General features: G+C 27.2%; 2 protein-coding genes and 1 long non-coding RNA gene across 3 annotated transcripts in view; all 3 read left to right on the top strand.

Moving 5' to 3' along the window:
- The window catches only part of LOC127286964 (uncharacterized), a 65,579-nt gene extending 59,195 nt beyond the window's left edge, over window positions 1-6,384 (top strand). The window contains exon 3 of the mRNA XM_051313641.1: window positions 5,886-6,384. Coding sequence (XP_051169598.1) covers window positions 5,886-5,915 — 30 coding nt within the window. The 3' untranslated portion in view covers window positions 5,916-6,384. The remainder of the gene's footprint in view (window positions 1-5,885) is intronic.
- A 12,341-nt stretch (window positions 6,385-18,725) lies between these two features.
- On the top strand, window positions 18,726-19,310 carry LOC127286977 (uncharacterized). Its single transcript, XR_007843821.1, has 3 exons — window positions 18,726-18,814; window positions 18,893-19,115; window positions 19,206-19,310. It is a non-coding gene; the product is annotated as an uncharacterized LOC127286977 (long non-coding RNA).
- Window positions 19,311-19,321: 11 nt separating this feature from the next.
- Window positions 19,322-20,107, top strand: LOC127287323 (germ cell nuclear acidic protein-like). Its single transcript, XM_051314176.1, has 2 exons — window positions 19,322-19,331; window positions 19,422-20,107. Exons 1-2 carry the CDS (start codon window positions 19,322-19,324, stop codon window positions 20,105-20,107), a joined length of 696 nt encoding a protein of 231 aa, XP_051170133.1.
- The last annotated feature ends 5,255 nt before the right edge of the window (window positions 20,108-25,362 follow it).

Genomic DNA, 25,362 nt, shown 5'->3' with positions numbered 1-25,362 from the left:
AAATAAAATGTGGATGCAATTTAGTTCGCAAGGCAATTACAAATGGTTAGGTATTTTGCAAGATTTACTTTTCTCGTACAATAACACTAAGCACCAAACCATAAAAATAAAACCAAAAGATGTAAACAAAAATAATGAAAAGAGAATTTTGTTTAACGTTTATAAAACATTTGTTGTAAAATCTTCGAAAAAGAAACCGAAATTTAGAAAAGGATATGAAGTTAGAATAAGTAAACTAAAACATATGTTTGAGAAAGGTTACACACCTAACTGGACAACAGAAATTTTCACAATTGATCGGGTAAACAATACTAAACCAGTAACATACTTGCTCAGAGATTATCAAAATAGACCTATAGCTGGTAATTTTTATGAAGAAGAAATTGCTATAGTTAAAAATCCAGATATTTATTTAATTGAAAAAATATTAAAAAAACATCGTCATAGAATGTATGTTAAATGGTTAGGATTTGATAATTCTCATAATAGTTGGATAAATGAGGATATGTAAAACTTTCTTATTGAAATAAATTGAAGAATTTCTAAAATATATTTATTGTTCAAAAATTATTCTCCTCTAATATAAATATTAAGATATTACATCATCTTTTTTTTCTATTTATATCTAATTAGTATCATCATTTTAACATATGGTATATTTCTGTAGTGTACATTATTTTCTTATAATTTAAACATTAATATAAATACAATAGTAATATATAATTATAAAAATACATTTTAAATATATATTTTACCATAACTAACATGAATATATTAAATGTTTATAATTAATTAATTCCTTTCTTCATTGGATCAATCATCATCATCTACTTCTTTTTTAAATATATATATTACCATAACTGACATGAATACATTAAATGTTTATAATTAATTAATTCCTTTCTTCATTGGATCAATCATCATCATCATCATCATCATCTATCTTCTTCTTCTTGAAATAATCAATTAATTTTAAGGATTCACTAGAATTGTTTTTTTCATTTTTAAATTCACTTTGTAAAAGGTTCTGGACAGAATTTTCTGAAACATATATAACAAATATATATTAAGTAAATTATATTTAAAAAATTAGGAACATAATGAGAAAACTGCAGAAATACTTACTTTCTAATTTTCATGTGATATTTTGCTTGTGAATTTTTGAATGTAAGTTAAAACTTCATTACAAATTGCCTTGGAATGAAAAGTAATAATTTCACAAAAAAGCTTTTCTATATTTACAGGATTTTCACATTCATTATTTAATAATACATTTCCCAATATTTTAAAATTATTTTTCCGAACAAATTTTTCCAAAGCCGTCAGGTGGTGTAATTCAAATCGTTGATATACAATTTCTTCAATTGTTTTAATAATATTCAATTTAATTTGTTGTAAAGGCAAAAATTTTATTTCCCTTGCACTTTCTTTCACACAGCGATTGAGTTGCTTCAAAGTATTATAAGTTTCAAATTTCAGAGAAAATGCTAATTCTCCTTCAACTGAATTTTTAATTAATACAAAGCGATTATTTAAATAACTGACAAAATTCAGATGAAATGTATCACAGTTGATTTCACGAGGTTCAGATTTATTAGAAAAAAATTCTTCCATTTCTAAATAAAACGTGTTGAAAAATTTCTATTCTAGTATTGAGAATGAGACTGATGTTTGAGGATGGCTGCTTAATAACTTTATTTTTATAGATAAATTGCTCTTTAATTCGGCACCAATAATTACTTGTTTTGTATATGATGAATTTAAGTTATATGTGATTGAAAGAAGTAATTGATTAAGAGGAAGATATGCCATTTTTTATTCTGCTTTAGATACAAATTCAAAGTAATTGTATTTTCCACCCAAAAATTTTAATTGTAATTCTCCTTTCTCCGCAGCTTGTTGTAAATGAGTAAATGATTCCGTATCACTTTCAAGAACCTTTACCATCCTTTGTGGTAGAAAGACAACATATTCACTATCAATTTCAGCCACAATTTTTAAACCAAATTTTGTTGTTGTTTGTTTAATATCTGTAATATTATAATATTCATTAAGGATCAATTCACTCAATTTTTTGATTGGTAAAAAACTAGCAGCTCTGTTTAACTTCTTTAATTTTCCTTCCATTTTCCTTAAAATTTTCAACCACAATATAAATTATTTAAAATGGTATTTTTTTACACTGACAACTATTATGTTTAACGCAAACACTCAGTCACAACTTCTCAATACAAATCAACTACCCGAGACTTTATGGAAACTGGAGAGTTAATTCTCACATTTTATACTTCTTTAATTCATTCTCTATCTTTTTATAGATAATACATTTTTTCCTTTTCTAATTATTATATATATATATTTATTCCAAGGGAATGATTCAGACATTAAAAACATATGTTCATTCATCTCTACGTTTATACATAATATAATATGCTGACATGTCTCATATTACACTCCAGATGATTCCTCTCTGAATTGTATGAAACTATTTTTATCATCCATGCAAAAAAACCACTCATAACATTAACAGGTGATGTTTCCTTATTCTGATAATAATAACTGTATAATTATTATTCTATTAAATAATTAAACAATTTATTTAAATATTAAGAAAACAAAATTTAGTTGAAAAATATTTTCTACTTACCGTATAATCGGACATAACAATACAATGTAGTAATAAGAAATTTTTCCTCACTCTTTTATAGTCATACATTTTTCTGATGTGAAAATAAATTAAAATTCATGCAAAAATTACATCTTGAGAGTTAATAATACTAATAATAATAATAATTGTAATAATTAATCATAATAATTGTAATAATTAATAATAATAATTGTAATAATTAATAATAATAATTGTAATAATTAATAATAATTATTAATAAATAATAATTGATAATAATAATAAGTATTATATGTCTTCTAATTTTATTGTGCTGACATATCTCATATTACACTACAGATGATTCCTCTCTGAAATGTATGTAACTATTTTTATCATCCAAGCAAAAAACCACTCATAACATTAACAGGTGATGTTTTCTTATTCTGATAATATCTGTATAATTATTATTCTATTAAATAATTAAACAATTTATTTAAATATTAAGAAAACCAAATTTATTTGAAAAATATTTTCTACTTAACGTATGATCAGGAGATATAGTGAAACTCTGTATGTCAACTTGTACTTCATAAATATACTTATTCGTTTCTCAATTTTGAAAAAAATTTACAAATTTTGGGAGACAAGTTTTTGGGGAATTTTCAGGAAAAATTTTTTTTCTTTGTATCTCTTTAGAAGTTTCTCGATTAGAATGGATTAGAACCATTTTTTATTTCAAATGTCGGTAAATGTCGGTGCAGGAATCTGTATCTAGAACCAGCACTGTATATCTACTTTGTTAAATTTTAAAATTCCTGTCAGCACGACGTATAATTTGACACTGTTTTTTCTTTTATTACCTGACTAGGAGTGATCGATATCTTCATACTATATAAAATACCACCATCGAGAGATGGCTCAACCCTGACCACTGTCCAACCCTGACTACTCTCCCCTATAAATTAACAAAAATAATTAATATTAATATTAATTCAATAGGAAAAAAGTTAATTTTCTCTCATTTTCCTTTTTTTCAATCACAAAATAGAGTATACCATGACAGGTAAATACACTACTCTATAAAAAAGTTAATTATTTAATAATAAGAGTTTAATTATCTAATAATATTGCATAAAACGACTCAGAAAACCTTAATTATTTTTTCCTAATAGAAATTTTACCAATATTTCAATTATTTTTTGCAACATATTTCCTCAAACCCAAACGAACTGAAACTTGACCGAGCTCAGTCAACTTCTCGGTTTACACATTCCGCCAGGGTCTATAGAGGTCAATAACAGTGAAGGGGTTAATTAAATTAATATTTATCATAATTTTATTTTTTACCCTTACTTCAATTGATACACTTTTTTGAGGGTATGTTTCTTCAAACTCGTTAGGATCATGATTTTGCAAATTACGCTTCAACCCTGATGTATTGCAATCTTGCATTTTTATAGTGACATCTTTCTTTTCATTTTCACACATTATACATTTTCCAAATTTAGATCCGTTTTCAAGCGAATATTTGAAATAATTATTTAGAGGTTTGCCTCCATTTCTTCTTCTCTTACTTTTAAAAGTAGTTTGAATTGTTTCATTATCCTTTGAAGAATCATTATCTTCATTTTCTGGTGGAATAAAATCGTCAGGTGCTTTCATTTTTGACATTTTTCAAAAAACGTTTCGAAACTTTGAAAAGTATTTTGACAGCTTTGAAATTTGAACGATTCAAAACACGAACAAAACAAAACACAGATAGAGAAAACCGGATCGCTACAAATAGACGATCAAGGATGGAAACGAGCGAAAATATTGTCCAAATGAAAAGAAAGTATCCCTCTTATTATATAGATGATTTTTGCAGAAGAAATAAATTTTTTCTTCATACGTGCATGTAAAAACCTCGTTTGTCAACCTCTTACTGCTATTCAAAATAGTATTTTTGCTCATCGACCACGCGCACAGTGAAGGAGTCGGCCATTTTGAATTGCTGCAAGTAGCTGTCAAACGAGGTTATGCCTGCACTTATAAAGATAAATATCGTTTGATACACGTTGCCTCGCAAGCGTATCGAAATATGCTATTTTCTGATAGTCTTTTATTTGAAATAATATACTCTAAGGGGTTGTTTACCCCTATATACTCCCTGGACAAATTTTGTATACATTTGTTAATATTTTACAACTCTTATATCTATTTATTTTGCACAGAAAAATAAAATATAAAGCAAGGAATTATATAATTTTGAACGAAAAGTTCATTTTTGGGGGTGTTTACCCCTAAATTCATGGGGGTTGGTGATAAATATGCTATTGTTTAATTCCATTTTTCGTGCTAAATTATTATAAAGCAAAAAAAAATTTGTTTATTAAATTTTTCTTTATATTGTGAAATTTCTATATTTCCGTAAAAAATTTAGGGGTGTTTTTCATCCCTTAAATGTTCACCATTGCCGATAAAAAAATATACATTCAAAAATTTTTTAAAAAACTTAAAGTTTTAATCTTCAATTTGGAAATTAATATTTGCAAATTTCATTTTAAAATAAATTGATTAAGTAAAAATTCAAGATAGTTTATTTTATAATAATTCAAATATTAAAAAAATATTTTTTCAAATTATAAAAAGGAAAATGAAACTAAAACTCACTCAAATTAAATCCTGAAACGCTGCAAATTATTATTACATGAAATCAAATACATAAATACTTAGATTAGATTGGAGTGTTCTATTTGTCAAATTACATTTACTCCAACAAATAATTGTTGGTTATAGAATGACTCACTTCAGTTAGTTCATTTGTTCTTGAAACTGCACGTCAGCCATTTCAAATTTCGTAAAAAAAAATATTTCGAAAAAAATTTCTCCTTACTACCAGGATTGTTTAGCCCGCTTGAAACTCCTAGGATTGGTTCTTCATATTGGTAAGAATTTATGGTAAAAATTTTAGAGAAAAAAAAGTGGGGTTTTTGAGAACATTGACTTTAATGATTTTTAGAAAATCATCTCCTGTTTTGTTAATTTTGAATCTTTTTTCAAATTTCAAATGGGATTTTAAAGAAGAATCTGACCCCTACAAGATCGAAGAAAAATAATTTGATTATTATTATTATTATTATTGACACTTTATGTCACCGAAAAAAATTATTAAAAAAGTGCCTTTTTTACATCGAATTAGCCCTACCCCCCCCCCTTAAACAAAATAAGGAGAGTGTCAGTTCAATTTCTGAAACCTTCACTTAATTGTTATAATTAAGAATTTTTTTTGTTTCAGCAAGGGAATCTAGGCGTTACTCAAGAGTGATAAACTATGCAGTGACTCTTCGCCGTAACTAATATTTTACACTACATTGTTGAGTATAAGATGAAATTGGAAGGACTATTAACTTTATGTTTGTCAAAATGAGAACATTATATTCTTAACGTAAAGCTCGGAACTCATTTTTTTTTCTTTAAGTGAATCTTGCTTAGAATTATATAATAAAATCATATTTACAGTCGAGCCTGATAGATATATTAGTTTCACAAATTAACTTTGAATTATATATATGGGCAAATCCACGAAACTTTTAACTTTTGTGATACTCGAATCCAACACTTAAAAATCTGAATTATTTTAAATTAAAACTTAGGGCATCATTTTCTGTTGCTTATAAAAAATAAAAAGCGCAACATTTATTTTTCTGGATTTTTATTAAGTCTAATATTTTTGTCAATAAATGCAAAACACTCGAAAAATATTCTACTCAAATTAAATGAATTTTTGAAAAATAGATCATGGTTTTTATTGAAAATCAAATGTTTCAAAAATCTTTTTATGAAACAATTTGAAAATTTCCGGAAAACTTCCTTTAATAGTATTAATCAAAAGTCTCACGACTAATTCTTAGTTTTAAAACTCCCTGTAGACTTTTTGACTTTCGTTTGCTGACTCCCCGAGACTCCACTCGATATAAATAAATTTATGGTATCATATTACTCCTTAGAGTATATACTTTGAATAAATCCTGCACACTTTTGCCTCTTTAATCATTTTGCAGATTAAATGACAATTTACTGTTAGAGCGCGCATTGTGTGAAGCTCAACCGTGTAGGAGACATTCCTATGCGTAAAACTTTGATTAGGTTTCATATGTATCAGGTAATTTTTTTCGCATTCTATAAAAAATGAGTCTTCATAAAACTTGGTATTGGGAGGCTTTTGGTGGGTAATAACATTAAAATGTTTAGTTATAAATCTGCCAACAACACAAATCTTAACCTTACACATACAACTTGAGGTAAGTTTACCTGTAAAGCTTGAGGTAAGTTTACACGTAAAGGTTGAGGTAAGCTAATTATTAAATCTGGTAGCGAATAATGCAACATATTTTAGAAATATTGTAATAAATTATGTTATAATAAAATAATATTATAAGTATGACAGAAAACTAGTTTTAAATATCTTTATTTAAATTAAAACAATTTTATAAAAGATGGAAACATTAATTACATATTAATTGTAAAATATTCTGCAATATTAAACATTATCCGAAGAAAGGAATGGCATATAATATCCATTTTCAGAATTTACAAAATTTTTTAAAATCTTGATTTGAAAGTTGGAATTAAAATCTAAATTTAAAGACGAAACTTCCATTGCCCCAATAATATATGTATATATAAAGGACCCCACACAAAATGCATTGAAAAAAACTTCTGGTCAAATTAATTAAAACCTCCAGGAAAGACTCAAAATGTAATTCTGAAAAAAATTTTCCTCTGATTAAAAGTCGGTTTACGGATCTATTTACTCGCTAAAAGTGTTATTAGTTCAATACTTTTAGTGCGTAAACGGACCCGTAAACCGACTCCTTGTCAGAGAAATATTTTTATCAGAATTACATTTTAAGTTTTACATTGAGGTTTCAATTAATTTGACCGAAAGTTTTTTCAATGTATTTTATGCGGGGTCCTTTATTTATAAATATATTCATTATATATTTATATTTGGAAATTTTATATTTTTAAAAAATGTTTTAAAATTTCAAATTAAATCATTTTTCAAATTTGGAAACATTAATTACATGTTATTTGTAAATTTTCGGATATTAAACATTATATGAAGAAAGGATTGGTATATGATATCCATTTTCAGAATTTAGATTAATTACGTGTTAATGGGAAATTTTCTCATATCAAACATTATACGAAGAAAGGATTGGTATATGATACCCATTTTGAGAATTTACAACTTTTTTGGAATCTTGATTTGGAATTTGGAATTAGAATTTCAAATTGGCGACGAAACTTCCATTGCCCCAATCAATATTCAAAATTGTCGTTCAATTATAATTGAATTCGCGCAGGTGCTAACTTTCTGTTGTAAGAAAAAATATATGTAAATAAGTTTTTAGAAATAATAAGTTCTAATATTATGGGGTCAATCCATTATATTTCGACTGAAGTCGTCGCTGACTAATTTTTAAAAATTATAATACTTTGCAGGAATGATTTTTGAATTTACCATAAAAAGAAAAAAAAATTTTGGAATTTACTAAGAATGAATAAATTTATCATTATCAATTGATATACTTATTTAAATATGTAAAATAATATAATATAATAAGACTTAACTTCGTCCTTAAAAAATTACATGTATTAACCTGATAAAAATTGTGAAAAGTTGAAACCTAATTATCTCAAAAAGTATCTTCGGGACCAAAGCGAATTTTTTTCCAGTGTGTGTAGTTAGTGATCAATTAGATGTTGCCCAAGTTTTATAATTTTTCAGATTTCTCCAAGAAAGTTATTTACATTTAAAAATAATGAAAATAAGCAAAGTACCAATTTTTATTGCTTTCTATTTCACGTTTATGAAGAGAAAAGGAAGAAAGTGCTAAGAAAGACTAAAAGTTAGTCATAGATACTTTATATTTGATAAGGTTTTTTTCAATTAAATGACTTTTCTTTCCCATATTTAATAGATTAAATTTGCAAATTATGTTATTTGACAGGTCAGCTTGAAAATCATGTTTTATATATTATTTCACATATTTAAATAAGTATATCAATTGATAATGATAAATTTATTCATTCGTAGTAAATAATGTCAATTACTTTTCCTTTCCTTTTCTCAAAATACGGCCTTTACAATTTGAAAGCCATGTTTCAATAAAATCATCTCTATTCTTCGCGGTCTTCTCTGGTAAAATATGCAAGAGAGCTTCTAAAAATGAAAATAATTTAGAAATATGTTTTAAACAATAATCAAGATGATATCGATACCTTCGAGTCTGGTTAAATCAAAAATAAGTAAAAAAACCATTCTTTTTGTCTGAATCCCATATTCAAGTGATCGATAATATTATTTTATATATTAAATACAGCAGAGTAATGAAGTCAAAATATAAACTCTTTTAACGTTTTTGGCAATTATCTTATAAATGTTTATTAACTCCAATTTCTAATAAATTTAATTATTATTTACTACATTTTTTGTATTAGCACTTTCACGGGATTTTCACACAAATTTTATTTTGTTTTCATTTTTTAAAATACTTTTTCAATTAAAAATACTCTAAAACACAATTATTGTCTCAATTTTATAAAAAATAGACCTCGGATCAACTTTAAGGCACAAAAATAATCGCTTCAGTCGATTAAAGATACAAAAAAACTTTAAAAGTCGTTTATTTTATTCAGTATTGTCAAAAACTTCATTATAAATATTTCTCGGATCATTCACTGATTTCTAAATTCAATTACTCCAAACTTCACTAATTTTCATAAACAGATTTCAATTTAATATTCCATTTCAAACCTACTGAAATTTGATTAGCGTTAAAAATTACAACAGTAACTCAACCAGAATTTAATTATTTTCTACAATTTTTAAAAAAATTTCTTCTTTAAATAAATTACTTTTAATAATTTTCCGAAAAATCTTTGAAAAATCAATTATTTAAATACAAAAATTAAATTTTTTAGAATACTTGTAACTAAATGTAGTTTTTTGAATTATTTCTTTTTTGAGAAGTTATTAAGGTAAATTATTGAACATTTCTAACCAAAAATATTAAAATAATTGATTTTTTTATTATATTTTAATAGAAAAATTTCCCTACTCTAAATAATAGAAAGTTAGTAAAAACTTTTGAAAAAAATTGACTTTTTGTAAAATATTAAAAAAATAATTAAGTTTTTGCTGAAGAATTTTAATCACAAATATAAAAGTATATAATGAAAAGTTGAGGAAGGACTTTCCACGGGGCCGCCAAGAAATTTTTCTAGAAAAATTCTTAGGAATTTTCCTGGGAAAATGCTTCTCGAGTTCCTACTCCCTCAGCTTTTCACCGACGTACAGTACTCGGGAGTGCCCTTGGGCGGTTTTATTATGACAGTACAACTAAATTGTGTCTAGCTAGCAAACCCATTCGGATTAGCGGGGTAGCACTCGACGACCTTAGAAGGACTGCGTATTTTTGGTGCTATTTCACTGCGATTTGATTATGCGACGAAGCAGGTATAACTGCTACAACGATCCTCGGATACCACAGGGAGTTGAGTGGTCCGAGGATCCTCGGGAGCGCGAAGTTGAGTATGGTCGAGCCCTGGGTGCAGCCATGGGTGGGCCAAGCTGGTTCGACTCCGATGATGACGACCCTCAGACGTGGCAGGAATTAGCAGAGGAGAAGTGCATTCCACCACGTCTATTCGATAAATGGATGAGGAGTCGTAGGAGAGCAGGCCTCGATTGTAGCGGACCGGGTACTACGCGCCGCTTATATCGAGAAACTCGCCCGGCGAATGGAAGCAGAAGAGTTGCCAAGAGTAGTACTATCGGTAATGACGATTACGCGGGTAGTAGTCAAGCTTCCGATCAATTCCATGGCATGTGATCACAAGAATTTTTGATGATTGGAGCAATTTTATTGAAACCTTGTGAATATGTTCTTTTATACGTACAGAATAAAAGCCCACAAAGACTTTTTCAAAATTTTTTGAGATATCTCTAATGCAAAATTTATGTCATTTTTTTTAAAAAAAACATGTAACTTTTTTTCTTGTTATCCAAATGAGATCAACTTTTTTATATATTTCTCACAAAAAGATGCTTTTTTAAGAAAAAAATAGTTCATGAAAAAAAAAATTTTTTGCCCGGAAAAAAGTCAAAAAAAATTTTTCAATTCATTTTTTGAAAAAACTACCACTTCGATTTCAAAAATTTTTTTTTCCACATATTGCCTATGATGCCTGGAATAACCACTCCAATTTTCATAATGGGACAGCAAGAACTTTGGGAGAAAAAAAATATAACGTCCCGTGCGGCACAGCGGGACGCGCGCATCTTAGTATTCACGTCCATTATATAGTAAAGAATTATGTAAAATCAATGGCACTTTATAATTTCTAAGTAGACTACTGTTTTTAAATACATACATAATTTTGAAATATTTGTATTATTTAATAGTTATAAATATTATTATCTGATTTCGTTAATTACAATCAACGTAATAATGTAAATTATAATGAAATATGCCTTCAATCAGTTGATTTAGAAATTTAAACGGAATTTTTGATTGAATTATTTTAATAAAAAAAATATCATAATTAATAATAATTTAGTAAATAATAATAATGTCAATAATATTCATATCAAATAAAATTCATTTTCTTTAATTTAAATAATATCAGTTTTACTCTTTTTATGTGTAGAATATAAATTGTATTTAAAAATTCGCGCATTATCTTTAGTAGTTGTCTTCACGTCCACAAGGTGTCGAAGTCTAAATTTTGATAATTTCTCCCACTAATGACGTGCGTTTCGAAATGTATATATGCAGATAACAATTTAGCTAAACATTTTACTAATTTTTCGTTTTTTTCTATGAAGGTAAGTATTTTTTGGTGTTCGATTTTACTTATTTATGTGTTTGGTATTAAATTGAATTTACGTTCAAATAAGCGTTTCGACTTATAATTTTTTTTCTTTTCTGGTTTTTTAAAATTTGTGTTCCTTTTTTCATTACGATTTTTTCTTCATCTTTTTGGAGAAAGTTCTTGAAGAGCTTTAACTTCCGCTGTTTTGTTAATTTAACATAATTTTATTTCATTAAAAATATTGTATTATTTTTATTATTTTTTGTTTTTTAAGATGCCTTTTACTACATTTTGTTATAACCCACTTAATAGACCTAAACATGCGAAATATAAAAAAAATCTTCGCAACATTTCAAAAGAGCTAGCGAAAACATTTTCAAATCTTTCAGGTGATCAATATCTTTGTCATCAATGCAGAAAATCTTTATTGCAAAAACCTCCTTATTTTATAGAAAAAACAACTAATAATCCACAACAAATCATGAACGACAATGAAAATATTACTAGTGATGTTGAAATGAATGACATTGAAAATATTTTTATCCCACAAAATGGTGCAGAAGATATGATACAATTTCCTGCAGTGGACAAAGAGGCAGTATTTTCTTATTTAAATAAATGTTTAATAATTTTAAATGAACCTCAAATTGATTCTAAAAAATCTTATACTGTTACAGAAATAAAAGATTTAATAAAAAATATTACTTCTGTACTTAAAAAAAAAAATTTGATCTCGATGACTCTAATGATGATGAAAATGATATTGTAAAACATCTTCAAGAAAAATTTGAAGAATGTAAAGGAGATAAAAACCTTCAATTGCAAATTTTAACAATTCTACCCAAAAATTGGACAATTCGGAGATTTGAAGAAACATTTGGATGTTCAAGTCGAATGGCACAAAGAGCAAAAACATTGATTTCTGGAAATAACTTTTTAGCTTCTCCAAAACCAATAACAAGAAAACAATTGTCTGCAGAAACAAGAACATTAGTTAAAGAATTTTACAAAAATGATAACAATAGTCGAGTGGAAAAAAAATGAAAGAACAAAAAAGGTTAATGTTATGCAATCTTAAAGAGCTTCATAGATTTTTTAAAGAATCTTATCCTGAACAACCAATAGGATTTTTAAAATTTGCAGAATTAAGACCCAAAGAATGTATATTAACTGGAGAAAGTGGTTCGCATACTGTTTGCGTTTGCACTCTTCACCAAAATGTAAAATTAATGTTCGAAGGGGGAAAAATTCGTGAATTAGCTATCAGTAGCAACCTTGAATTTCCTACGTATCAGCACTGGATAGCTCACAGCTCAATCAATTTGCAATCCACCACAAATATAATGTTACCATGGAACTTGTTCTTCTTGTCCAGGAGATTTAAAATTAAAAGCGGATTTACTATCAGCTTATGAAAACAGTAATATTGAAAATATTACATTTAAGCAATGAGTTCAAGTAGACTGCTCTAATCTTGAAACAATTATGAAATCTACAGAAGAGTTCGTTGAATATTTCGCACAAGAACAAAAAAAATTAATTTTACATGGTTTTATTGCGAAGGAACAAAATCAATTTCTTGCAGATGTTAAATCTAATTTGAATGATGGGGAATTATTAATTCAGAAAAGGAGTTAAAGCATGTTAGTTTTGTTGTAATTTCTGAAATTTTGGAACATAATACTATAACAGTACATCTATTTCAAAGAAAATTAATGACTTTTCTAAGAGAAAATTTAAAACAAGAATTAAAAAATATTTTTTATTTTTCGGATGGATCAGCAGCTCAATATAAAAATCGCAAAAATTTTGCAAATTTAACCCATCACAATTTAGACTTCGGTTGCGATGCAGAGTGGCATTTTTTTGCGACATCACATTGCAAAGATCCTTGCAATGGAGTGGGAGGTAGCCTTAAAAGAGCTGCAGCCCAAGCAAGCTTACAGCGACCCCTTGAAAACCAAATTATAAATGCCCGAGATTTATTTGAGTTCGCTCAACATTTAGAAAAAATTCATGTTGCATTCTGTACACATGAAGAATACATTGAAGAAGAAATTTTTCTAAATCCGAGGTTTGAAAAGTCGGTTACTATTCCAGGCGCACAGAAGTTCCACGCATTCATTCCTGTTTCAAAAAATAAACTATTAACAAAATTTTTTTCAAATTCTACATGCCAATCCAGACCAATGAAAATTATAAAACCTTAAACTTTTTTTATTTTTAAATAAAAACATTGAAAGAAAGCTGACTGGAATTCATTTTACATAATTCTTTACTATATAATGGACGTGAATACTAAGATGCGCGCGTCCCGCCGTGCCGCACGGGACGTTTTATTTTTTTCTCGCAAAGTTCTTGCTGTCCCATTATGAAAATTGGAGAGGTTATTCCTGGCATCATAGGCAATATGTGGAAAAAAAATTTTTGAAATCGAAGAGGTAGTTTTTTCAAAAAATGAATTCAAAAATTTTTTTTGACTTTTTTCCGGGCAAAAAATTTTTTTTTTTCATGAACTATTTTTTTCTTAAAAAAGCATCTTTTTGTGAGAAATATATAAAAAAGTTGATCTCATTTGGATAACAAGAAAAAAAGTTACATGTTTTTTTTAAAAAAATGACATAAATTTTGAATTAGAGATATCTCAAAAAATTTTGAAAAAGTCTTTGTGGGCTTTTATTCTGTACATATAAAGGAACATATTCACAAGGTTTCAATAAAATTGCTCCAATCATCAAAAATTCTTGTGATCACATCCCATGGAATTGCTCACTTTCATGTTTATTTGAGGTTATTTATTAATTAAAATTATTGTAAATAATTTTGTTAAAGTGAATTAATGTATCGATCATGTATACATAATGTATATATAATCAATTAATGTAACATACAATTTTTTTTACTTCATATTGTGTATGATGTAGTTTCATAAATTTTTATTAATTTATTTTTTTCACCTTAATAAAAGTTTTATACTATTGAAACATAACTTGAAAAATTGTACAAAAAATCGATGTAATAAGCAATTAAAACTTTATGCAGACTGTCAAATGTTAGGTTGTTTAAAAAGTAACGCTCATTTGCATGAGAATTGTTGATTTGTTCAAGTAAAATAATTTAATTAAACTTCTTTGCAAGAAAATAATGATATTGCTTCTTCTAAAAGAGTTTATGTATAATATAAACTTTATTTGATAATAAACATATGACATAAGAAATTAAAGAAGTAAAATCATTTACTTAAATTTACATAAATAACCATAAATATTATTAGATTAAATAAAAAATTTAACTTCTTATAACCAAGATATTTTGTAATTTTTAGGTTATGTGTATATATACAAAAAAATACTTACCAATTTCCGTGCAAAATACACGTGAAAAAAAAGAAAAATAAGTACATTGTATAAAAAGAGCTCTTCATATCTGTCTCAGTATGCTTCTTTTACTTTTTCGAAGAAAATGTTACATATTAAAAACTGTTTAAATTCATTTGATAAAATCATTTCACTTCGGTTAACCACATGTCAAGAATTTTGGGAGTGTGTCTACGCAAACGTCTATTCAGTTTTATTAAATGCGCGTGTCCAAGAACGTGCGCAAAAGATTCCCGGAAGTTTTAAAATTGCAAGCAAACAACGCAACTGCTGCAATGTGACTGCTACCACGTTTTCGTATAATGGCGTAAAAATAGTCTATAAGGTGTTACCGGACGGCATTGTTTTCTATATTTAACTTATAAAAAGTTATTGTCCAATTTCAACATGTGCTTTATTCAATATTAGTAATTACATAAATCATAAGTGTTTTTTATTAGCAATAATTTAAAATAAAATGGAAAAACCAAACAGAGAACGTTTTGTGTCAATATCAGAATGTGGAAATCGCACCACGTGGAAAATTAAACTATCAAGTATTCATCGTTTCGATGAAAAAAATCACAAAACATTAAAATCATATAAATTTGATTCGCCAAATGGAAAAGTGTTAGTAGGAACGATCAACAAAATTGCCAGTAAGTTTTAAAAAAGATTAAAGAAAATAATATTACTTATATTTACGTTTATTATAAAATGTGTATTTTTACAAAACCATTTCATTCTGATTCTAGGCCAATATTTCAATTTTTCATTACTTTTTATTATTATTATTACTTTTTATTATTAAAAACATAAATCTGAATAATTTTTATGTAATAAACTTCAAAAATTCAATCTGATGTCTAAAATTTCTTTAATTACTACTCAAATCCTTTACGTTAAATTAAAATTTAATATAAAAAATATGATAAATAAATAATATATAATTATTTGTTTGTTTATTTGTTGTTTAATAAACATTGCGAATTTCCATAGCGTAAAAAACAGATCTTTTTTCAAACAATTTTATGACTAATTCTTGAGAATTTAAAGATGAAAATTAAACATATAACCTCAAAATTTTTTTAAAACTAATAATTGATTTTAACGCAAATAAATATTAATTTTTAACAATAGTAGAAAATCTAGATTTACTCCTTTCGAAAAGAAATTATTTATTTCAAAATATTTTGTCAATAATTATTTTTTCACATTCAGTTTTTTTTGCTTTCAAACCAGATAAAAATTACAATTTTTATAACCAATTATTATATAGAGAAGCTCATTTTACTCAGTGAAACATACTCTACAACCGTTAACTTTTTTATATTATAATAAGTATGTTATTAAAAAGTTATTTAATAAATAAAATTTATATTGTTTATAACCTTTTAACAAAATACTTATATTATTACAATATAAAAAGTTAAGACTTGTAAAGGATGTTTCACTGAGTAAAGTGAGATTTCGTTTATAAAAAATGGTTAAAAATTACAATTTTTGTCTGATTTGAAAAAAAATTATTGACAAAATATTTGAAAAAAAATTTTTTTTTTGAAAGAAGTAAATCTACATCTTTGAAAATTGTTTGAAATTAATATTTATAATATTTTTGTTTGTGTTAAAAACAATTTTTAGTTTTGCAAAAATTTTGAGATTATTTTTACCATCCATCCTCCTTAACTTAATTTTTTCAATTATTCAACTGAATAATTTTCTAAGAATTGATCTTAGTTTTTGATGAAAGTATCTTTGCAAGTTTTTGATATAAAAATTTTATTAAATAAAATATGAATTTGAATAATTTTCATAAAATATAATTCAAAAATTCAATCCGATGTCTAAAATTTCTTTAATTACTACACAAATCCTTCACATTAAATTTAAATTTATGCCATGATAAACTTAAAAACAAATACATTCGATTATTATTTCAGATTCTGAAGCAGAGTTAGATGAAAATTCAAAGTCCGCAAAAAGAAAGAGAGGACCGCCTGCGAAATACATTTTATCTCCTTCTGATACAAGTGACAATGATGCACCAAAATCTAATAAGAAAATCAAAATAGAAGAAATCAATGTATGTTTCTATCTGAACTATAACTTGTAAAAAATACGGCATAATTATAAATTGTGTTTTTCACCATAACTTTTTTAAATTAATAAATTTTTGAATTATTGCAGAGTTCAAAAAATTTCAAAGAAAAACTGGATTCCAGATTAGAAAAATTAATGAAGAAACAAGCAATGAAAGGATCTTTAACCGGAAATACTGTTCTTCCAATTGTTACAATACCATGTAATGAGACTATGAAAAATCTTCTACAACATCCTTCTGAGATTACAAACCAAGAAATTATAAATCCAAAGAACACAAAAGCAGAGATTCTGTCTGCAGAAGAATCTGAGGGGAACGCTGTTACAAAAGGGTTAACAACTGCCTGGACAGCCAAAATACCAATTCAAAAACCTGACACCAACAACCCGCCGATTAAAAACCCAAAAAAATACAAAATCAGAAAAGCCAACCACAATGCAATCAGTACAGACCCCATCAACAACTGACACACAAGTGCATAAATCGCGAATCACTCCTTCGAACTGTTTAACCACTGCATCAGAAAATAAAAAAACTAACAATGTGCCAATTAAAAACTCGAAAAACACAAAATCAGGAAGTTTAACGACAAAAAAATTAGTGGGAAACTCTTTAAAAACTGACACAATAGTTGATAAATCAAACATCACGCATTCAAAAAATTCGATCGCCGAAGTATCAATTGAAAAACCTAAAACCATTAACCGGACAATTTCAAACTCAAAAATGACAAAATCAGAAAGTCTGACAACAAAACAAACAGTGGGAAACGCTGTAACAAAAGGGTTAACAACTGACGGGACAGCCAAAATACCAATTAAAAAACCTGACACAAACAACCCACCGATTAAATACCCAAAAAACATAAAATCAGAAAAACCAACCACAATACAATCATTACAAATTCCATCAACAACTGACACACAAGTGCATAAATCCAAAATCTCTCCTTCGGAATGCTTGACCAATCCAGCAAAAATTGAAAAATCTAAAATCACAAACCCGCCGATTAAAAATCCAAAAATTACACAACAAAAACATTTAATCGCAAAACTGACAGTGGGAAAACTTGCACCTACTTACAGACCGACAAATAAACCAAAAATTATCCAATCTGTCACTATCAAACCACCAATTAATATTCCTCTCAAACAGACTGCAGCAAACAAAAACACCATGAAAGAATCGCACAGATTTTTCAGAGATGACGAGAATAATAACACATTACGTGACTTAACAAATCAATTGGAAAAAACAGATAAAAATTTATTCATTGATAATATGTTAAAAAAAAGATAATCTACTTACTGAGGCACACAAAAAAAATTGAAATTCTTGAAAGAGGGTTAAAAAATCAAGTTGAAGAAATAAAAACTCTGCGTTCTGAAAATAACACATTATCAGAATCATTGACAGAAATGAGAAAACTCTTGTTTGATAGTGAAGAAGAATTAAGCAAAGTTAAATCAGAAATGGAAAGAGTTAAGAATTTAAATGAAAAATGGCAAGACACTGCTTTAAATAAATGTGAAATGATTGCAAGTAAGTCTTAATTTTTTTAAATATTAATAATTACCTGATAAAATTATTATATAAATAATGTTTCATTTTCATATAAGTACTTCAATATAAAGCACCTTTAGATACTTTTTTTCAATTAGCTAAACACAACAAATTTTTTTATAAAATTTGATATATTTTATGTTTAAAACTTTTAAATGTAATATATTTTTAATAAACATAATAACAATTATTATTTTTTAATAGTAAAGTAAAAATGTGACTTTTATTTTAGAAGTGTTTGTCAACGTAAACGACAAGTTGAAAGATCATGAAATGGATGAAATGCGTGCTCCAGCAGTAGGATATGAATATTCAAGCAACGTATATATTCTAAAATATTTGAATAACTCCAAATTTGTTTGAAAATAATTTATTTTACATATCTGTATAACTTTTCAGATACATGTCGGGCGAGGAGTTTGGATCGCGAAAGATACTTACACATTAGCAATTCACAACATAAAATTTTCAACGAGAAGAAAATTTGTCCGCAAAATTTTAATATCTATTTTTGGACACGATGTTTTGGCTGCAAGCACAATAACTGGAAAAACCAGCAACTGAAGTAAAAACCAGAAACAACCAGAAGCCTTGGATCCTACAAAGTTATTAGCAGTGAAAGGTATTTTTATTATCTTATTATCATTATATCATTATCAATTAAACATTTATTAAATTGTGAACTAAATTATTAAAAAATTATTCATTGTAGATATATATCGATATTTCTTGGAAGACGAATTCAAATTGGCACCTCAAATGCCGAAATAGAAGCAAACAAAACTAACCAATTCGTTACAAAAAAAATAGCTCAATTGAAAGAGATTTATGATCGTAAGTATTATTAAGGTGTTTGGGCATATGGAATTTCCGATTTTTGTTTAAAATTCTCTTAAAAAATTATTAAAAAAAATATTTTGTTTTGTAGGACCTCGAAAAGTTGAAAGGGATCTTTTGGGTTCAAAAAACGGTCCTGATCCTGAAGAAAATTCAGCGACTGGCGATTATTCCGAATCAGATATTAAGGGTCAATTAAAAATTGTACTCGGTTTGCGACTTCAGCAAGAAAAGAAGACCGATGAAGCAATGAAATCTCGTTATGATTCTCAAACAGAAGGAGATGATGAAGCAGAGCCGGAAGATGAAGCAGAGCCGGAAGATGAAGCAGAGTCGGAAGATGAAGCAGAGTCGGAAGATGAAGCGGAGTTGGAAGATGAAGCAAAGCCAGAAGATGAAGCAGAGTTGGAAGATAAAGCAGAGTTGGAAGATGAAGCAGAGTCGAAAGAACATCAAATTTCACAAGATGATCTAGAAAAAAACGATAGGGAAACCTTGGAGTCTTGTTATTATTCGCAATCCGAAATTGAGCGTCAATTAGAAACAGAAGCCAGTGCGCAACTTCAGGCAGAAATAGAGACAGATCAGGAAATAGAATTTCGTTTTCATTCTCAAACAGTAACTGACGAAGCAGAGTCTAATACTGAAGATTATTTACATTCTGAAGAAAAACAAATTTCTCCGAATGATCAAAATCAAGAAGATCAGGATTTAACAGATTTATCAGACTTCGAAAAGAGCCTTATTGATAAACTATTATTGGAAGATCCCTCATAAAAGTTGGGTGATATTCAAAAATAAAAATAATGGTTTATAAAAATACTTATAATAATACTTAAAAAATACTCTTTTTTATTTATATTCATAAAAATCTCCGATCGTCGAAAGTTACGAAGTCAGATGAGATTCTGCTCTAATTCAAATGTGATTCAGTTCAGGTAAAATAATTGTTAATGTAAAACAAACTAGTTGAGAGTGATAAATATTTATTGTGTTGTTTTTAAGTAATAATATGAAAAAGATTGGAATTTTATGTGAATTAGAATGTGTTACAGTATGAAAATATTTCTATGACTTTCAAAGAAATTTATTTTAGTTTTTAATTTGCATAATTAAGTTTTACGAATACATAAAAATGTTATAAAAAGTACTATGAATACTAAAAGTATTATAATTTTATAAGTAGCTCGATATAGACCTAAACTATATATGTCAATGTGAAACATGTTAAAAGTGCATAATATTGAAATATCTTTATTTTTAAAAAGTCAAAAAAATATGTGTGTGTAATAATTTGATTAATATATTGATTGATTTTTCAAGTTCATTTTAAAACAATTCTTATTATTCAAAAATTATATATTTAATAGAAAGAATTAAAAATATTGTTTTTATTGGTTACAAGTTTTAATTCCATTTAATTGCACTTCACGTTTTTCTTGAACGGAATAAAACGGAATTCAAGTTTGCTGTTACCTATTCCTTACGTAAACTTACGCCCTAGCGGAAAAATCAGGTATTAAACGGAATTCATTTTTTTAATTCCATTCAATTCCAGCCTTCTTGCTGGGTGAATGTTTCTAACGTGCTTTTGCCTCATGCTCTCGTGTTTGTTTTATAGTGTCTTTTTTAGTTGTTCATTGACAGTTAATGAAGCTTTTATTTGGTTTTTAAGTATAATTTAAGTATATTAAGTGAAGAAATAATAGTCGAGATTTCCAAGACAGTATATTATAAGTAAATTGTGTAAGTATATAATTATATACAATAGAATCTATATTAATATATAAACTTTAAATCTGCATCAGTACAAAATTTCTTTAATTATATCTTAATTATTGTATATTCTGATTTTAATTTGTAGAAATTTTGTTTTAGAATAAATATGTAATATAATTTTTTTCTATGGTTGTCATATGAAAATGTAGTCAAGAAAATTTTACAGTAACTAATGATTTTAAGAAATAAAATGTTGATAGCTGAAAACAATTTTAATAAAATTATCATTTTTCATTATGAATATTAAGTATAACATTACATCCCACCTTAAGCAATAAAACGTTTTGTTGATTCGTTTCAGAATCTGAAATTTTTTAATTAAATAACTTTCTTGACTTTTTCTTACTATTACTCGAGAATTCGACTTGTGTATTTATTTTAATACTAGCTAAAAGAAACGCGCGTGGTATCTATAATTTTTTATGAAAAATTAAAAATTTATTTTTATTTGACGAAATGTTATTAGAATTTTGATCTCACAAATTTAATAATGTTATTTTTGAAATCGTTACTGAATTACTATTTCAACATTATAGTGTTATAATAATATAATACCAATTATTGCACACTCAATATGACCTTTAAATTTTGTACTCAAATAAAGATTATATGCTACGACCATCTAATTGTTAGCAATATATCTGTGATTGTAAGGCATAACAGCATAACTGACATTTTTATCAAATTTGAGATAACACCAGATTGTAGTACATTTAGTAATGCTTTTCAAAGATTCATAGTTGAAAAATCATTTATGTAACTATTTAAGTAGAAAATGATGAAAAACCTAATCGCATAACTGCACTTTTGGAAATAGGCGATAGGCATAAGCGCATAACTGCATTCAGAATAAAAAAAACAATTGACGTAATCTACAAAATTAAAGTAATATTTTAAAATAAAAATATTATTTATTTATTTATTATTTATTTTTATCTTATAATAAGGAATTTCATAAAAAATAAATTTTTTTATTAGTTTGACTAATTTTTCGATTTTCTCTTTTCATTAATTCTTTTGAATCACAGGTATCTTCATTCTTCTCGATATCTTCACAAAAAATATTAAATTTGAGAAATTACGGAAATGTAAACATAAAACCTAACCAATTTTATAACCTATTTTTAAAAAATATTCGTTTGATTTTTTTCATAGATACAATAAACATAAATAATAATTTTATTCTTTTGCCTTGATTATAATCATCTCCTTCAGATATATTTGTTTCAGACTCAGATTCGTACGTCGCTATTAAATTCATTTTGACAATTTATTATGAAATGAAAAATAGAGTGAAGTTGGTTACATATTTAAACTTGAACAGCATAAACACATAACTGCAAAAAAACTTTCAATTTGACTAAGAATATATTAAATTTCATATGAATTCGTACATTTTATTAAATGTGATGAACGTAGTTTAAAAATACATTAAATAATGAGACTAAATGCCGAATACCAAACACATCCGTTGATTTTCTGATTTGACAGAGCTAAATGAATATTAAAACTCATTTTTCTCAAAATCGTGACAAATGCAGTTGTGCTGTTATGCTTTTCAACCACAGATATTTAATTCACCCATCTCAGGATCCATGCAGATTGAATTCCTATTTTGTTTACCACAAGGCCCATAAACTTAAAATCGCTTTACAATGTTAAAAAGTTCTGGATTCTTTATTTTGTCTGTGATTTCAGCACATATCATTTTATTGAAAGTTTTTGAATCGCAAATTTGTGTACGTAAACATATAGTTAAACGCACATGTGTCAATCCACGCTTTTTTCTTCTCTATGAAAGACGATACATATAAAATTGTAAATGAATAAAATTACAAGTTCCTTGAGTATGCTGAAGGTTAACAGTCCATCCAGGATCACCATAAGGAAACATTGTAGGATATGTCATGTGATCAAAATTTTCCCTAACAATAAGACTAGAAATTATTTTCTTATTATTTTCTGTTGTGCATACTGAATTTACATCAACATATAAATCCCTGTTTAATTTCTGTAGATAATTTCTTCATCTTACAGGACAAATTTTTTTCTTTGGGTATTTTCTTTTCATTCTCAGTTTCAGTAGACAGAACTCTGTTGTCATTTTTACTGGCAAAAGTCTTACAAAAATATGAAAGGTTTAGTCCACCATTTTGATGTTCTTTAGCTCGATTTATGAAAAGACAATTTCAATCATTCTCTACAAATCGAAATCATAATATTAGGCATTCTAACTGCTGGAAAATGATTTAATTAATTGTTTTCAAAAAATTATATCAAATGCTTGCTCATTATATATTATCAGTTTCATAAATTAATGTTTTAATTTACACTGTTAACCAATACAGATGTTGCAAATGCTATTTCATATACTTTACACTTAACTGTACCAATCGGTTGTTGATCAAGAGCTTCAAAAACTACTGTTGGTTAAAAAGTGAACAATCTAATTAAATATTCTACTTGGAAGAACATTCAAACACCCTGCATTAAGACTTTCAAAAATATAAAGTTTTCTAATGTCTTTAAATCTCTTTGTCTCTCAAATTAACAATTGATATTCAAATCAATATTCAGCTCACAAACTATTATTTCACCCGTAAAACAATATTCAACCCGCTTTCTATGTAATTAATTTTCAAAAAGCCAGCTTCCACTAATATCAACCCAGGTCAAAATGATCCTCACGAATGACGTGTGGAATTCGTCCAAATTTCCTTAAGAATTCGTTTAGAATTCGTTCAGATTTCCTGTCGAATTCTGGAAAACGCCGTGTGGCGATTTGAAACAGAATTCGTCCATAATTTAATCGGAATTCGTGCGACATTGATAAGAAAAACGAATACGAAAAAATTTTCTCTTAAATTTCCGACCGAATTTCGTACGGTATTCGTGCGAATTGCTAACGAATATTTTAAGAACAGTTCGTGCAGATTCCTATAAGAAATTGATAGAAATTCCGAACGGAAATTTAATTGAAAAAATTTTTTAAAAAAATATTCGCCCACTTTTCCGACCGAATAGTGCGCGGTATTCGTACGAATTACTAACAAATTCTTTAAATAATCTTCGTGTGGATTCCTATAAGAAATTGATAGGAAATCCGCAAGGAATTTTGGCTGAAAAATTTTTTTTTAAAAATATTCGCCCCCTTTTCCGACTGAATAGTGCGCGGTATTCGTAAGAATTACTAAGGAATTCTTTAAATAAACTTCGTGTGGATTCCTATAAGAAAATGATAGGAATTCCGAACGGAATTTTGGGTGAAAAATTTTTTTAAAAAAATATTCGCCCACTTTTTCGATCGAATAGTGCGCGGTATTCGTACGAATTACTAACAAATTCTTTAAATAATCTTCGTGTGGATTCCTATAAGAAATTGATAGGAAATCCGCAAGGAATTTTGGCTGAAAATTTTTTTTTAAAAAATATTCGCCCCCTTTTCGGACCGAATAGTGCGCGGTATTCGTAAGAATTACTAAGGAATTCTTTAAATAAACTTCGTGTGGATTCCTATAAGAAAATAATAGAAATTCCGAACGGAATTTTGGGTGAAAAATTTTTTTAAAAAAATATTCGCTCACATTTCCTACCGAATAGTGCGCGGTATTCGTACGAATTCCTATCAATTTCTTATAGCAATCCACACGAAGTTTATATAAAGAATTCCTTAGTAATTTGCACGACTACCGCGCACTATTCGTTCGGAAAAGTGGGCAAATATTTTTTTAAAAATATTTTTCAGCCTAAATTCCGTTCGGAATTCCTATCAATTTCTTATAGGCATCCACACGAAGCTTATTTGAAGAATTCCTTGATTATTCGCACGAATACTGCATACTATTCGGTCGGAAAAATGGGCGGATATTTTTTTAAACAAATTTTTCATCCAAAATTCCGTTCGGAATTCCCATCAATTTCTTATAGGAATCCACACGAAGTTTATTTAAAGAATTCCTTAGTAATTCGCACGAACACCATACGAATTTCGGTCGAAAATTTGGTCAAAATTTTTTTTTGTATTCATTTTTCTGAAAAAAGTTGCACGAATTCCTATTAAATTATGGACGAATTCTGTTTCAAATCGCCACACGGCGTTTCCAGAATTCGACAGGAAATCTGGACGAAATCTAAACGAATTCTTTCGGAAATCTGGACGAATTCCGAACGAATTCCAAACGAATTCCTTACGAATCATTTGCACCTGGGAAACATATAATATTTTTTTCTTTTATCAAACTATATTCAATACC

The sequence above is a fragment of the Leptopilina boulardi genome, unplaced genomic scaffold (assembly GCF_019393585.1).
Source record: "Leptopilina boulardi isolate dan_hultmark-lab unplaced genomic scaffold, ZJU_Lbou_2.1 LbouV2_122, whole genome shotgun sequence".
Lineage (NCBI taxonomy): Eukaryota > Metazoa > Arthropoda > Insecta > Hymenoptera > Figitidae > Leptopilina > Leptopilina boulardi.
This window is presented reverse-complemented; position numbering and strand designations above follow the sequence as displayed.